This window comes from Microcaecilia unicolor, chromosome 4, assembly GCF_901765095.1.
Source record: "Microcaecilia unicolor chromosome 4, aMicUni1.1, whole genome shotgun sequence".
Lineage (NCBI taxonomy): Eukaryota > Metazoa > Chordata > Amphibia > Gymnophiona > Siphonopidae > Microcaecilia > Microcaecilia unicolor.
In genome coordinates, this window is record NC_044034.1 from 64,283,841 (window position 1) to 64,298,577 (window position 14,737).

A 14,737-nucleotide genomic window follows, 5' to 3' on the forward strand; every position below is an offset into this window, starting at 1 on the left:
CCTCATTTGTTGGTGGTGGAGTCCAAGGGGCTCAAGAAACAATTAAAATCTCCACCAATTATGAGAGCTTCAGAATCTAAGAGGGCCATGTCTTTAAAGAGAGTCTCAAACTCCCTCTTAGGTCCCACCAGAGCATACAAGTTAAGGATTTTGAGCTCTAAATCATCTATTCTGTCTTTAATTAATACCATTTGTCTTTCTCCATCTCATTTCATGTCATGTCATATAATATAAATGGTATGTATGTTTAATTAAAATTGCCCTGCCCTATGCTTCAGTTCACCAGATGAATATAAGATCTCCCCCCATCCTTTTGCTTCTGCTTTTCTGACTCTTCTGGGGTTAATTTAGTCTCTTGCAATAATGCAATATGTATCTTTTCATCCCTGAAATGTTTTAGGACATGCTTCCTTTTAATTGGGTTGTTAAGGTCACTGACATTCCAAGTGGCCACTTTCAGTTGGTTAGTGCTCATGGTGTGTTCCCGGAGTGTATGGAAAGCTCAGGTGTGCTTTTCCTATAATTAACCCCTTCTCGATCTCTGCTTGTGGATCATTTGTAAGGAAGTCTCTCGTCCGAAAGTAGACAGGGCTTCGCCTGCGAGGTATATCTATCAAAATAAGATGTACATATAAAATAAAATAAATAAAAAATGGTTACCAATTCTGAACATACTTCTTCCTCCTTGATCCTATACCCATCCCTCATAAGCTGCCCTTCCCCTCTCCCAACTCCAGTCCTGAGACCAAAACCTTCCTCCCCCTCCCACTGCTTCCCTCCCGTAATTAATTCCTTCTCCTAAAAGCGACCCTCCCTTCCACCCCACCTTGGGTATTTCTAACCCCTGTGCCCGGAGCAGACTAACTGAAAGGAAACCAACAGTACAAAATATCAAACATTTAAGAGCTCTAAAACAGTGTTTCCCAAGTCTAGTCCTGGAGTACCTCTTGTGAGTCAGATTTTCAGGATAGTCACAATGAATAGGCATGAACTTGATTTGCATGCACCACCTCCATTATATGCAAATCTCTTTTCCTGGCTCCACTGCAACTTCTCCATTCAAAACAGAGCAGGTGAATGGGAAGCTCTGACCAAATCAGTAGAGAATCCATGAACGTGGAGAACTCAACGAAGTCCCACGGATAATCACAATACAACAAGGCAGTGGGTAAAAAACCAGGAGTCCCAGAGTGGAGATGAACAAAATTGTATTAATCAATATATCAACCAAAGCCAAATCCTAATTTACCTCCACATGCCTTTGTGGTAAAATTACTCCACTACCGGGAGACAATAGTTGATTTTGCGACAAGCCAGGAGAGACAAAGTCTGTGTAGCTTTGACGGTATAGATGTGTTTCCAGACCTCGGCCCTGAAAAAGTGAGGAAGAGAGATGCTTTGGACCTATTAAAAAAACCAAACAAACAAAATAAAACCTCTAAAGCAAAGGACTACAGGTGGGACTGTGGTTTCCCGCTAGACTTGTGCTCATGATTAATGGGAAACACCGATTTCTCCATACTCCAAAGGTGGTTAAGGATTTTATCAAATCGATCTCCTCCACCCCTCCAAAATTACTTTGAAATGTGCCTGAACCACAGCTCACTGAACCCAGTCAGTCAAACCCCCTTCAACTGCTCTTTATTCGAGGGAGTGGAGAGCACGACGGCAGAGAACTACTAAATCAAGCACGAAAGACACTGCAATGGCATGTACAACTAGCTGGACGGAAATCATAGCCACCTGGCAACTCCAGTCTTTATAAGGACTAGCGCTGTGCTATCCAAGCCAGTACAAACAAGTCAAAGAGTACCCAGAAGTATCTAGGTGACTGAAAGCTGCTTAAGCAGCTGCGCTAGTGGATGGCAGAGACAATGGGGGACGTTCACCACACACTTGTGTTACTGAGAACAGGGAAAGACTGGTCTATGTATGTATCAGCAAGTGGACCTGGATGTCATCACTTCTACTGGTGGTCCAGGATCATCATAGGGCTGAAGAAAAAGCACCATCTACAGGACGTTTGCATCTGGCTTTCAGTGTTGCCTAAATTCAGAGCCCAAGTCTCAACATAGCACGTATCTAAAATATGTGGAACCTGTAAAGAACTAGACTGCGCTGCTACCCACTGTAGCCAGCAATTGCTCAAAAAGAACTGTATTTACCCCCTGCTACCCTCAGTAGTAGGATTGAGGAGATTAGGCGATTGCAATGTTTCTCTGAGAATGAATACCCTATTAGAATTTGTATATATTTTATTTGCTACTGTTTCCTTTGCCACAGTGCCTACTACCTCACATTGACTGTTGACAACCAAGAAAGTGGCTTTAGTAAACAGTTTGTTCAGAACAACTTTGGAGTCATCTGAGTTATTGAGCGAGTGGATAGTAGAAAAGAAAAAAAAACCCACGCTCCCAAAAAAACAAAACCAGTCTGACAGACCTGCTTTTTTGGCTTCATGCAGTATGCCACTCCTGTCCCGGTCCCATACCAATAAATACTATTTAAATGTAGGGTTATCCTCCATCTGGGTACAACATAGGCAAGTGCCTAGATGGCACACTGAAGAAAACCCCTTTCATGAGGTTTGAATGAGTGCTTTTTAAAAAATGTTTGTGTGTGATTGACTCTATATGCGTGTTATAAGGTTTTATTATCTTTCCTATTTTATTTTGTAGTTTTTCTTCTGTCTTCGTCTTGATTGATTTTAATTGTACACCACTGAGACCTTATTGACCAAGTGGTGTATCAAAATTTTTATTAAACTAAACTACATAACTTATTATGGGCTTTATTAAGGTAGTTTTTCAAAATGAGGCAAATTTAGGCTTGATATGATAAAGGGTGTGAAGACTTACATAATCAATACTTTTTGGGGTGGAGGAGTGGCCTAATGGTTAGTGCAGTGGGCTTTGATCCTGGCAACCTGGGCTTGATTCCCACTGTAGCTCCTTGTGACTTTGGGTAAGTCACTTAACCCTCCATTGCCCCAGGTACAAAAAGGGCCTGTATATAATGTGTACAGTGCTGCGTACATCTAGTAGCACTATAGAAATTATTATTAGTAGTAGCTTTCAGTATGGAAACTGTAGAATATGTTGTGAAACAAACTTATTTTAATACAATTTGAATTTTATTTTTCAGACAGCCGAATGTAAAAAAAATGTACACGTGTGTGAAGACTATAAACAGTAAAACTAATAAACAACTACTACTACTACTACTTAACATTTCTAAAGCGCTACTAGGGTTACGCAGCGCTGTACAATTTAACATAAAAGGACAGTCCCTGCTCAAAGAGCTTACAATCTAAAGGACAAGTGAACAGTCAGTTCGATAGGGGCAGTCAAATTGGGGCAGCCTGGATTTCCTGAAAGGTAAGAGTTAGGTGCCGAAAGCAGCATTGAAGAGGTGGGCCTTAAGCAAAGACTTGAAGATGGGCAGGGAGGGGGCTTGGCGTAAGGGCTCAGGAAGGTTGTTCCAGGCATAGGGTGAGGCGACTTCTTGTATCCTCTTGGTTTTATGCTTTTAGTTAACAGTCTGTTTTGTATTAACACATCTTTCTTTAGGGGTTTAGCATACTGTCTATTGCTTGTATTGATGCATTTTTTGTTTCATATAATCTTAATTAATTTGGTGATTGATGCATCCTACTGGAATTATGGCCTGTGGAGGTCTGCGGCTTTACCTCACGTCTTTAAAAAAAATTCTTTATTTTTTTTCTCTACATTGTAATCATTGGTATATGTAGCTGATTGTGCCACACAGAGGCAGTATATGAAGAATTTAAATAAATGTATTTTGTACCCCATCGACAGCAAGTAGTTAGGATGAATGGGTAATATAGATGTACCTGGAAAAACTGTTCATTTTGTTTCATTGCTTACCCCTCTTCCCTCTTTTCATTCTGTTTTCGAAGTTTTTTTTAAATTAAAGTCGATGTATGAATCAGTTCTTCCTACTTTTAACTGTAACACTGGGGTTTTCCATCCAAGTTTTTAAACTTGCAGGTAGGCATCAGCAGTAGAGGCAACAGTACCCCATGGCACTAAGCGTGGGGCAAAGTAGCATGAAAATGACAAATAAAAGCCTTACACAGCACAGTGAGGGGGCAATACAATACCATCAGGGTCAGAAAGTGACTGAGAGGGGGCAAAATAGCACAAAGAACTGCATGAATAGCCCAAGGCTATAGTAACATGTAACATTCAACACGTGGCACATCTCAATTCTTTAGAAACATCTAAAATAATTTTATTGATAATGTAAGCATAACCAATAATACATAGAACTTTCACAATACAACAAAAGTTAGACAATTATTGTGTGTGATACAGAGTACCTAAAAGTCCTTGTCAGCCATGTGGTCTGAACAAAACAACTGATTACTTGCCAAAAGAATAACTTGCCCAAGCAATAGCAGCACCAGCTGCTTTTATACAAATTATATTGACACTGCTGCAAAGACACATGCTCCAAATTTCTGTTGCTAATAGCCAGTTTATGAGAAAACTTTGATTTGATTACCTGCTTTATCAGGAGCAAATGCATAAGCCACAGCTATATATATATATAACCTAGTGTATACAAAAATATTTTCACATACAACAGAAACTCGTGAAAGAGGGTTTATAAAGCAAATGATTTCTTATTACAAATCAATCATATGACAAACCCTAATCTGGAAGTAAATCATCTCCTAACTCTTCATCTGCAAAGTCATCATCTTCAACTCGTTTTTTTGCTGCTGTTTTTGGTCTTTCCATTTGTGGGCCAAGAGGATCAATATACGAGGCATCTAGAATCAAAACAAGCATTATTAAGTAAGAAAATTAACTAATTCAGTAAAAATCAACCAATAAGAAAACTACCTCAGCTCCTCAAAGTACACACAAAAAACAACCTTTACAGTTAACATATGTTTTTGAAAGACAATAACGATTACCATAAGAACAGCCAATCTGGGTCAGACCAATGGTCCATCCATCCATCCACAAGTACCTGGCAGAATCCCAACAGTAGCAAGATTCCATGCTACCAATCCCATGTCTAGCTTATTAGCAGATTATGATGAACTTTTCCTCCAGGTAGTTGTCTAAACCTTTTTCAAACCCAGATATGCTAAATGCTGTTACCGCATCCTCTGGCAATGAGTTTCAGAGCTTATCTATTTGTTGAGTGAAAAAAATATTTTCTCCTATTCATTTTAAAAGTATTACCATGTAACTTCATTGAGTGTCCCCTAATCTTTGTACTTTTTAAAAGAGTAAACAATTGATTCATGTTCACCTGTCTTACTTCACTCAGGATTTCGTAAACCTAGATATCACCCCCCCCCCCCCAACTGTCTGTTTTCCAAACAGAACAGTTCTAACCTTTTAAGCCTTTCTTCATATGAGAGGAGTTCCACCCCCTTAATCGTTTTGGTTGCTCTTCTTTTATCCTTCTAATTCTGCTATACCTTTCTGAGATATGGTGACCAGAATTACACATACTTAAGGTGAATCATGTGTGATGTGTGTTTCCTGCACAACTTTTATTTTGTTTAACTCACTTCCCTCTTTAACATTCAGTGGAACCTACCCTTCAATCTGATCCATCTTATCATTGCAATATAATTTGTACCCTGGTATTAGAGGGTACATCTGTGATCATCTTGGTGGTCCTCTTTCCACCAGGTCTCTGAGATGCCTATTATATCTACCTCTTCATTTAGTGCTACATACTTTAACCAGTGGTGTAGCCAGACCTAATTTTTTAGGTGGGCCCAGAGTTAACTTGATGGGCCCTTTCACCCCCTGCCCCCCATAAATATATAAATATGCAGGTTTTTTTATTTTTATCTTCCCCTCAGCCTCCCCCCACCCATGCATCCAACATATCTCCCTCTTTCCCTAATCCCTTACCTGTGAACCAGCATCTCCCCCTCTCTCTGAATCCCCTCCCCTGTGTACCTCAGAGGTGTTCCCGGCAGCCGTAGCAGTTCATTTTCGCTCTGTGCCAGTCCCGCAGCTTCCCTCTACCATGTCCCGCCTTCCCTGATGTCACTTCCTGTTTCATCACTGGCAGAATGCAGCAGAAGGAAGCCTGTGGCACTGGTGCAGGCAGCAAAAATGAATTGCTGCGGCCACAGGGGACACCTCTGAGGTACACTAGGGAGTAGAGACTGACAAACTGCTTTTTTCAGTTTTGACCAAAACTGAAATTGATACCGAAACTATCTAAACACTTTTGGATGAAACCAAAACTGCAGCAGAAACTTATCGCCTGGCTTTGGCCAAAACTAAAATCGAAAACTTAAGTTTCGTTGTGTGACTGTGAACCAATGAAGTCCACTGGGGTTGTCACAGCTTGCAGTCGGCAGCCCTCTGCTAAACCCACAGGAGATTATTACCCTCTAGTCCGAGGAACAGCAAGCACAGGCTGACAACTGGGAGAGTCATTTTTATCAAGGACTTCTCAATAAGTCTGGAACATTTAGCTATCCAAGTTAATGCAGATGTTCCTCTGAGACAATAACTTTGTGAGAACGTGTAAAAAATGAAAAAAAAAATCATGATCACCAGCTTACTCAAACTGTGAACAAATAAGAGAGCGTAGCACTGAGATGTTTCCCATTTTGTATTTAGTTATAAACCTGATTAAGGACAAAATGATATAGATCCCTATTAAAATACAGTAAAGGAGTCCAAACACTGGTCTACACTACAGATACTATACCAGCCTGATGCATAATCCAGGGAGGTGGGGCTGGAGTTTGGGAGGCGGGGATAGTGCTGGGCAGACTTATACGGTCTGTGCCAGAGCCGGTGGTGGGAGGCGGGGCTGGTGGTTGGGAGGCGGGGATGGTGCTGGGCACACTTATACGGTCTATGCCAGAGCCAGTGGTGGGAGGCGGGGACAGTGCTGGGCCGACTTATATGGTCTGTGCCAGAGCCGGTGGTGGGAGGCAGGGATAGTGCTGGGCAGACTTATATGGTCTGTGCCAGAGCCGGTGGTGGGAGGCGGGGTTGGTGGTTGGGAGGCGGGGATAGTGCTGGGCAGACTTATACGGTCTGTGCCAGAGCTGGTGGTGGGAGGCAGAGATAGTGCTGGGCAGACTTATACGGTCTGTGCCAGAGCCGGTGGTGGGAAACGGGGATAGTGCTGGGCAGACTTATACGGTCTGTGCCAGAGCCGGTGGTTGGGAGGCGGGGTTGGTGGTTGGGAGGCGGGGATAGTGCTGGGCAGACTTGTACGGTCTGTGCCCTGAAGAGCACAGGTACAAATCAAAGTAGGGTATACACAAAACGTAGCACACATGAGTTGTCTTGTTGGGCAGACTGGATGGACCGTGCAGGTCTTTTTTTCTGCCGTCATCTACTATGTTACTATGGTGTCATTGAATATGAGGGCTATATGCTCTGAAAAATTACAAACAAGAACAATACATTATTTTCTAATATATAAACTTAATTTCTTTGTAATATAATCTCCCTACTAAAATTATAAGATGACCAGTACTTGTGCTTGAAAACAATCACTGCAGGTTCCTCTCTCATAGAATCTAGCTTCTGCATGCCACAAGTTTGATTAAAACGCTGCATCTTCCTCATACCCAACAGAGCCTGGAAACTCTTTAGAATCACCCAAATAGTATCCAAATCAGAATATATATAATAATTTAAATAATGAAAGACCACATTTTACCTCCAAGCAAAACAGCCTCCATACCCATGAACCTCAGCTAATGAAATAAAAAAGCCATAGTGCTTTTACAGTGGCTGACTTTGAAGTGACAGCTGATGCCGTATCTCCACAAACAGACTAATTCCTAGGGAGCTTATTACCCCAAATTTATAGACTTAAATTCCTACTAAACATTTATATGAAAAGCATTTATTAGGAGCAAACTACTATGCAAGATCATAACTGCATTACTTGCAACTGCATTAAACAAAAAAAAATGCAAAGAGTACCCCCCCTCCCCACCCACGACTACCCTACATTCCTGGGGGTCTAGTGGTGGAGTCATGGTAGGAGTGATCCCCAGTTGCTCTTGTCCATGTCAGCTCTACTCTCAAAATGGTTGCTGTGACCTCTTGCAGCAGTCTTGCGAGATTACCACTAGAGTTAATGGCAGCCATTTTGAGCAGAGCCAGCATGGCCAGGAGCGACTGGGGATCACTTCTGTTCTGACTACACTCCTAGACCACCAGGGATTGTGTAAGCTAGGTTCAAGAGGGGCACCTACTGGTTGGCTTGGGGGGGGGGGGACAATTCTTGTTCAGAGGGGACGGAGACAGAGAGAGACAAAGAGGACAAGGCACAAATTTTCGGCTTCCACCAAAAACACACCATCAGTTTTGGCCAAAACTGAGCAGGAAAAGGATTTTGGGCCAGTTTTGGCACCATACCATAATAAAAACTCAGTTGTCCTGTACTGGGGAGGGCACTCAGAGACGCAGATGCCGGGCTACAGGTGGAGGAGATGGAGAGAGGGGAGTGTGGTGCCACCATTGGGCCACCCGTAGCTATGTCACTGACTCTAACTGTCCCTTCCCATCTTATTTTTTAGGCTTTCAGCATATGTATAGGGAGAGTTCAAATTGTTTTTCCTTGAATCTACAAGCTGCTTAGAAACTGACAGAGACAATTTGCAATCTTTACCTTGCTCTCCCCTTAAAGGTTCCTGGCTCTCTTTCACCTTTGTTGAAACTTCACTATTGGGATTCCCTAAATATCCTGTTTTGACAGTATCCTTCAAGGATATCTCATTCCAAAGCATGTACTCTTGAGCGACTGCCAGCTTCCACACCCCCCCCCCCCCCCCCCAACCATTCTAGTTTAAAAGTTTTTGTTTTTTTAATGATACTAAAAGCAGTGGTAAAAATATGAGATAATATGTATTCTCTCCAGCTTGTTCACTTAAATTCTTCAATTAAAACAAAATATTGATGCATATTATTTACTAAATCACAGTAAAATTACTTGCTTGCTGTTTTAACCGTGATCATCTTAATGAATATTTTTAGTAAAGCACATAAGTATGTCTCATTCTTAAAGACTACAACAGCCACACTATTCACAACATATCTTGTAATAAAGACTAGAAAAGAAAAGATGATCTATTAAATGACATGCACAGTAAATCACTTCAATATATGTCTTGATTAGGTCTTCCCATTCTTAGCAGGCTTTTTGTGTAAACATGGCTGAATTTTTTTTTTTTTTGCACGTGATCTTAATGCTGTTCTGTTTAAAAGAGTTATGATAAGATGGTGGATGTTTTTATAAAACTATACAAGTGATCTTGGATTGACTGATGTGTAGAGAAGTGTTAATTCAAAAGCTAAAGATTATATATTCCAATGAAACATATGTAAGAGATCACAAGAGACTACAGAGGGGTAAAAAGAGAATGGTTGCAGGATACACAGATTGAGTCTATTAAATTAGTGAATCATAACCACCTTTGGGCAGATGTTTGTATTTATCAAGATTTTGATAGATGTTTTGTTCTAGATATTAAATATCAATGAAAAATACAAGCTACAATGTGGCAAGTTTGGTGATATTTTATATTTAATAATAATGGGGCTACTTCACAAGTTGCATTTCAGGAATAAGTTTATAACATGGCTCATTTGTTAAAGCTGGGAAAAGGCAGTTATTCTGAACTGTAGGGCTATTTCCCTGTGAGCCTCACTCTGCTGATCTCAGCCTGTGTATACAAGTATGTCAAGATGGAGTCTGTGAACTAAGACCCTGCACTTCAGTGACCAAGCAGATTCAACTTTCTGTTTGTGGCAGAGCTCTGCTTGTGGTAAATAACTGGCAGGTCTGAAAAAAAAAAAAAAAACTCAAGGATATGCAGTGGGCTACCTGACCCTTGCACCTCCCTGATGAGCTACAGGGGGTAAGGCCATGGTGCCAGCGAGTCTGATGAGAGACAGGAATGCATACCAATGTACCAACTGGAAGAACAAAAAGGTTTTTTTCTTGCTCAGGGAAGGAGCTGGACAAGATCCTGATTGGTTGCTGTCTGGTCACCTGGGAATCAGGGGCCAGAGAGCGGGAACCAGAAAGAGGAGTCAGAGAGAACAGACAGAAGAAGAAAGAAAAGAAGAAAGAAAAGAAGAAAGGGAGAATTTGTCTGGTTCTACTGGAAGAAGGGTAGCTGAAAAGAAGACCAGCGAGACCTGAAGTGGTCCACAACTTTGTGAACTGACCATCTGAAGAAAGTACCTGTTGGTTCAGCTCTACCGGCCAGAGAGACTGTAATCCTGCATGCTGCAGAGAGCCTGTGCTGTTTCCTAAGACGGGGACTCGCTGTGGAAAACAGCTGGAGTCTAAAGGGAAAAACCTGTGTCCACTTCATCTGAGAGATCACCTAGAGTCAGCTCGGTGAGAATTACGGGGATTTATTTCCTATAGTCGGGGATTAGCTAGTGGGTTCTTACCTCAGCAAAGGCGGGTTAGTCAGAACTTTGTGATCAGGAAGATGTGCTGCTAACTGTATTACTTCATGACCTAGTCAGTATTATTAATCAGGATTGTGTAATAACCTAGTAACCAGTGATATCAGTGTTTTAGTTAGACAATACATTCTACAGTTGCTTATCAGCATAAGGGAGCTACATTTGTACAGCTGAGCTGTAGTGTAGGGTGTATTATTCTATTTTCTTACCTATATAATAAATTAATATATTTTCACAGCAGTGACTTTACTTTTATTCCAGTTCTCTCTAACAGAAGAAAAGTTCTGGTGTAGGCCCAGAACAGCCAGGTTCCTTTATAATATATACCCCTGGACAGAGCTAGGAAGTTGGTTTAGCCAGACTCCTGTAAACGGAACCTGGGAATTACTCATTGGGTAGCTTTGCCGAAGAAGAGTTATTCACCTATAAATGCTTACAGAACCCATTTTATAAGTACAAAACACCCAGAACAGAGCCCAGTAGCATACAATGGTTTCGCACAAATGTGCATCTGCTCCAAAGGTATAAATTTGGGTATACAGTCTATCATACACACAGTATTTTATAAAATACGTACGATACGTAAACCCATTTTGATTGCCAAGAGGTGTATCCTGTTAAAGTGGATTCATACTGAAGCTCCCACTTTGGCTTAATTGAGTCATATGCATGAATTACTGCAGATGGAGAGACTCTCCATAGATACACATAGTTGTATGCGTAAGAGATGATTTCTTAAATTATATACTCCTTTCCTCGACACCCTTCCTACATGGGTTTGATCAGCAGTACTGAATAATTTGGCACTCTAGCTTTCCTCAGTGTTTTCTTTAAAGTCTGTTTTGATGATCTTAATGGGTATATTTGTTCTAGATTTGGGGGAGGGGATTTTTGGGAGGAATGTTTCACTCTGTTTGATGTAATGGTTCTGACTTGTTACAGTCTTGCATTGTCTTATTTGTTGAAAACTCAATAAAGATACTTAAACATAAAATACGCATGTACATTGCAATGCCACCCCAGCTCCATCCAAACTACATCCCCTGAGAACACCTATGCACTTTTTCTGTCAAATGTGTAAAACATGCTTTACACACAGAAAATAGTTTAATAAAATTACCTCCATGTTACAGAATAACATAAGCATAAAAAATAAAGGGGGTCTTTTATGAAGCGGTGGTAAGCCCAACATGAGCTTACTGCTTGCTAATCCAGAACTACTGCCAAGTTACCACAGCAGCCCAGCAGTAGTACCCATCCCCAGCGTGCACCACTTCTGGCGCTACAAAAATATTTTTATTTTTGTAGTGCCGGTGTTTACACGTCAGTAATCAGGCAGTACTGTGCGCTGCCCAGTTACCACTAGGTTAGCGCGGGAGCCCTTACCGCCACCTCAATGGGTGGCAGTAAGTGCTCCCCCTGAAATGGCCGTGGCCATTTCTTAAAAAAAAAAGGCAGCCCTTTACCCACCGTGGTAAAACAGGGCCTCAGCACGCGTTAAAAACATTTTACTGCAGCTTGGTAAAAGGACCCCAAATATTTCAAAGCGATCTAAACTAAATATAACATAAATGGAAATAGGAACATTTGAAGTGTAGACTACAGTGTACCAAGGAAAAAGTTAAGAATATTCATCGGGAAAAATTCCCGTTTTATCAGCTAAAAGTAGAACAAATTTATTACAAGAAGTTTTAACAAGACAGTCACACTTTTCCCTTTACACTTGAAGTAGTAACAAAATAGTCATGGCCTTATTATATATGAATTTGATGTTATTTCAGTTTAGTATAGTGGTCCCCAAATCTGGTCCTGCAGGCACCCCCCAGCCAGTCTGGTTTTCAAGATATCCATAATGAATATTTATGAGAGATTGCATGCACTGCCTTCCCTGCATGCAAATCTCTCTCATGAATACTCATTGTGGATATCCTCAAACTTGACTGGCTAGGGTGCCTCCAGAACCAGGTTTGGGAACCACTGTTTTAATATAATGCATATATGCATCATTTCCTGCTTGCAGCCACCTCAGTCAGTTGAATACAACACCTTGGGGAAGTGGGCAGGTATGTGAGGTCTTGTACCCTGCTATTGTCAGAGAACATCTGCTACAGGTAAGTAACTTGGTTTTCTCCAAGGACAAGCAGGATAGCAAGTCTTCATGGAATGGGGATCCCTAGCTACAGGTTGCCATCAACATTAAAAGGGGAAAGAGTACACAACAGGCAGACACCAATATATTTTTGGTAGCAAGTAACCTATTTTATATTATTTTTGGAAGGAAGCTTGGAACGAAAAAGAAATGAGCCTAAGGGAGATGGAGTCAGATTGTAATACTCAAAGAGATTCTGGAGGACTGACAGGCCAAACCTACCATCTTACAGGGAGTGTCTAAAAGGTAGTGGGATGTGAATACATGAACGAATACCCATGTTGCAGTCCTGCAATTTTCTCCATGGATGACGACCTCAAATGGGTTACTGATGTAGTCATAAGCTCTGACATGACCTTCAAGAGTCAAGCTTGCCTAGGCATAAAGGAAGGAAATGCAGTTTGCCAAGCAAGTGAAGAGTGCATTTGTTGATAGCAGCCCTTCTTCTATTAGGGTCAAAAGAAACAAAAAGTTGGATGGACTTTTTAACCAAATATCATCTTTGTTAAGATATGCATAAGCAGAAAAAAACCCCAAGTTCAAACCATCAGCACAATATTTTGCCCAGTAAGATGGACTTTTTAAGGGTTTTAGTCTGCTCCAAAGTAGAAGACCCGAAGTCTCTTCAATTCAATGTGTGCACTGTAGTTTTACCTTTGGGGATGTGAGGGCAGGAAAAAATATTGGCAGGATGACCTACTTGATAAGTTGTAACTGTAACACTACCTTTTCGAAGGAACTTAGGATGAGTACACAGAACTCAATCCTGTTGTAAAATTTAGTTGAAGGTGGATCAGTTACTAGGGCCAGGAGCTCATTCATTCTGGTTACTACCACCAAAAATAAGACTTACCAGGTCAAGTACTTCAGTTCACTGGAATAGAACAACTCAAAAGGAGCTTTCATCAACTGGGCTAATACCACATTGAGGTCCCATAGCACTGCAGGAGGCTTGATGGGAGGCTTGAAAAGAAGAAAGCACCAACAGCTAAAGGCTATACAGAGATGGGGTTGCCTCTATAAGATTGAGTGCAAAAAAGTAAACAAAACTTAAATATGGCTGAAAACCTAACTAAGGCATTACCGGGAAAAGTACCACACAGCAATAGAACAGGTGAAAAACTTACAAAATTGTAATTAAATAAGTAACAAACATTTTGATATAACCTCCAGTGACATGTGATTAATTAGCTCCACAGAAAGATGAAGACTGAGGTCCTCCCATGTGACAGCAGTAGGCAGTAAATGACATGCATGCACAGCAAGGCGACTCAATAGCTTTTCAGTTACATTAAGATGGAGTAGCTTCCTGTGCATGAGCTCCATCAGTGACATCACCCCCTCCATGTGCGGGCTCTATCAATGATGTCACTACATGCTGCAAAGACTCATCAACCTTCTTGTTCTCAGAGAACACTCATTTAGAGTGGAGAAAATATTTAAGAATAATTAAAACTTTCAATTAAATGAATCACTTGTGTTAAATGTGTTTATTCCTATGTTCTACAAACTATTTGGGGAAGAAATGATTGAATATTTGGCACTTCTGTTTAATGATGTGTTAGTTATTGGAAAATTACTGAAAACCATGACTGTAAGTTATTGACTCTTCTTTTGTCTCAATGACATTCTTATGTCTCAACCTGGCTAAAGTCCAATTGTCTCTTCTTGAACTCCTCTTAATGCGAATATGTTCTATTTTCTATGCCTCATGATTCTGCTCTCTCCTTTCCCTCTATAGATGGTCATCCTCTCCCCTACAAGGAATCAGTCAAAATTCTACATGCTCTCTTTCACTCAAAGCTTACTTTCAAATCCCAAATAGACTAATTCATTCCTTATTTTTTGCACTTCATCATATTCACACCGTTTGCCCTTTTCTTTCATTCATCCTGGCCCTTGTCATATATCACCTACACTATTACAACTCTCTCTACGCTGACATTCCTCTTTGTTCCTTCAAACGCTTACAATTGATCCAACCTACTGCAGTCAAATTATGTCACCCCTCTCTCCGCTCAGAGCACTGGCTTTCTGCCACTGAATAGGTCAAATACAAAATTCTTCTCCTGGTTTGTAAGTCTCACCATCCTGTAGCCCACTTACCTCCACAATCTCCTTATCTCAT

The 14,737-nt window shown here is 41.0% G+C and overlaps 1 protein-coding gene across 5 annotated transcripts in view; it reads right to left on the minus strand.

The window, feature by feature from the left end:
* Positions 1–4,186: 4,186 nt before the first annotated feature.
* IFT88 (intraflagellar transport 88) overlaps positions 4,187–14,737 on the minus strand; it is a 269,351-nt gene continuing 258,800 nt past the window's right edge. For 4 of the 5 annotated variants that reach the window (XM_030200295.1, XM_030200293.1, XM_030200296.1 and 1 more), the window contains exon 26: positions 4,187–4,798. In XM_030200295.1, the coding sequence (XP_030056155.1) occupies positions 4,677–4,798 (122 nt within the window). In that variant the 3' untranslated portion in view covers positions 4,187–4,676. The remainder of the gene's footprint in view (positions 4,799–14,737) is intronic. The other variant, XM_030200297.1, reaches the window with a different exon arrangement.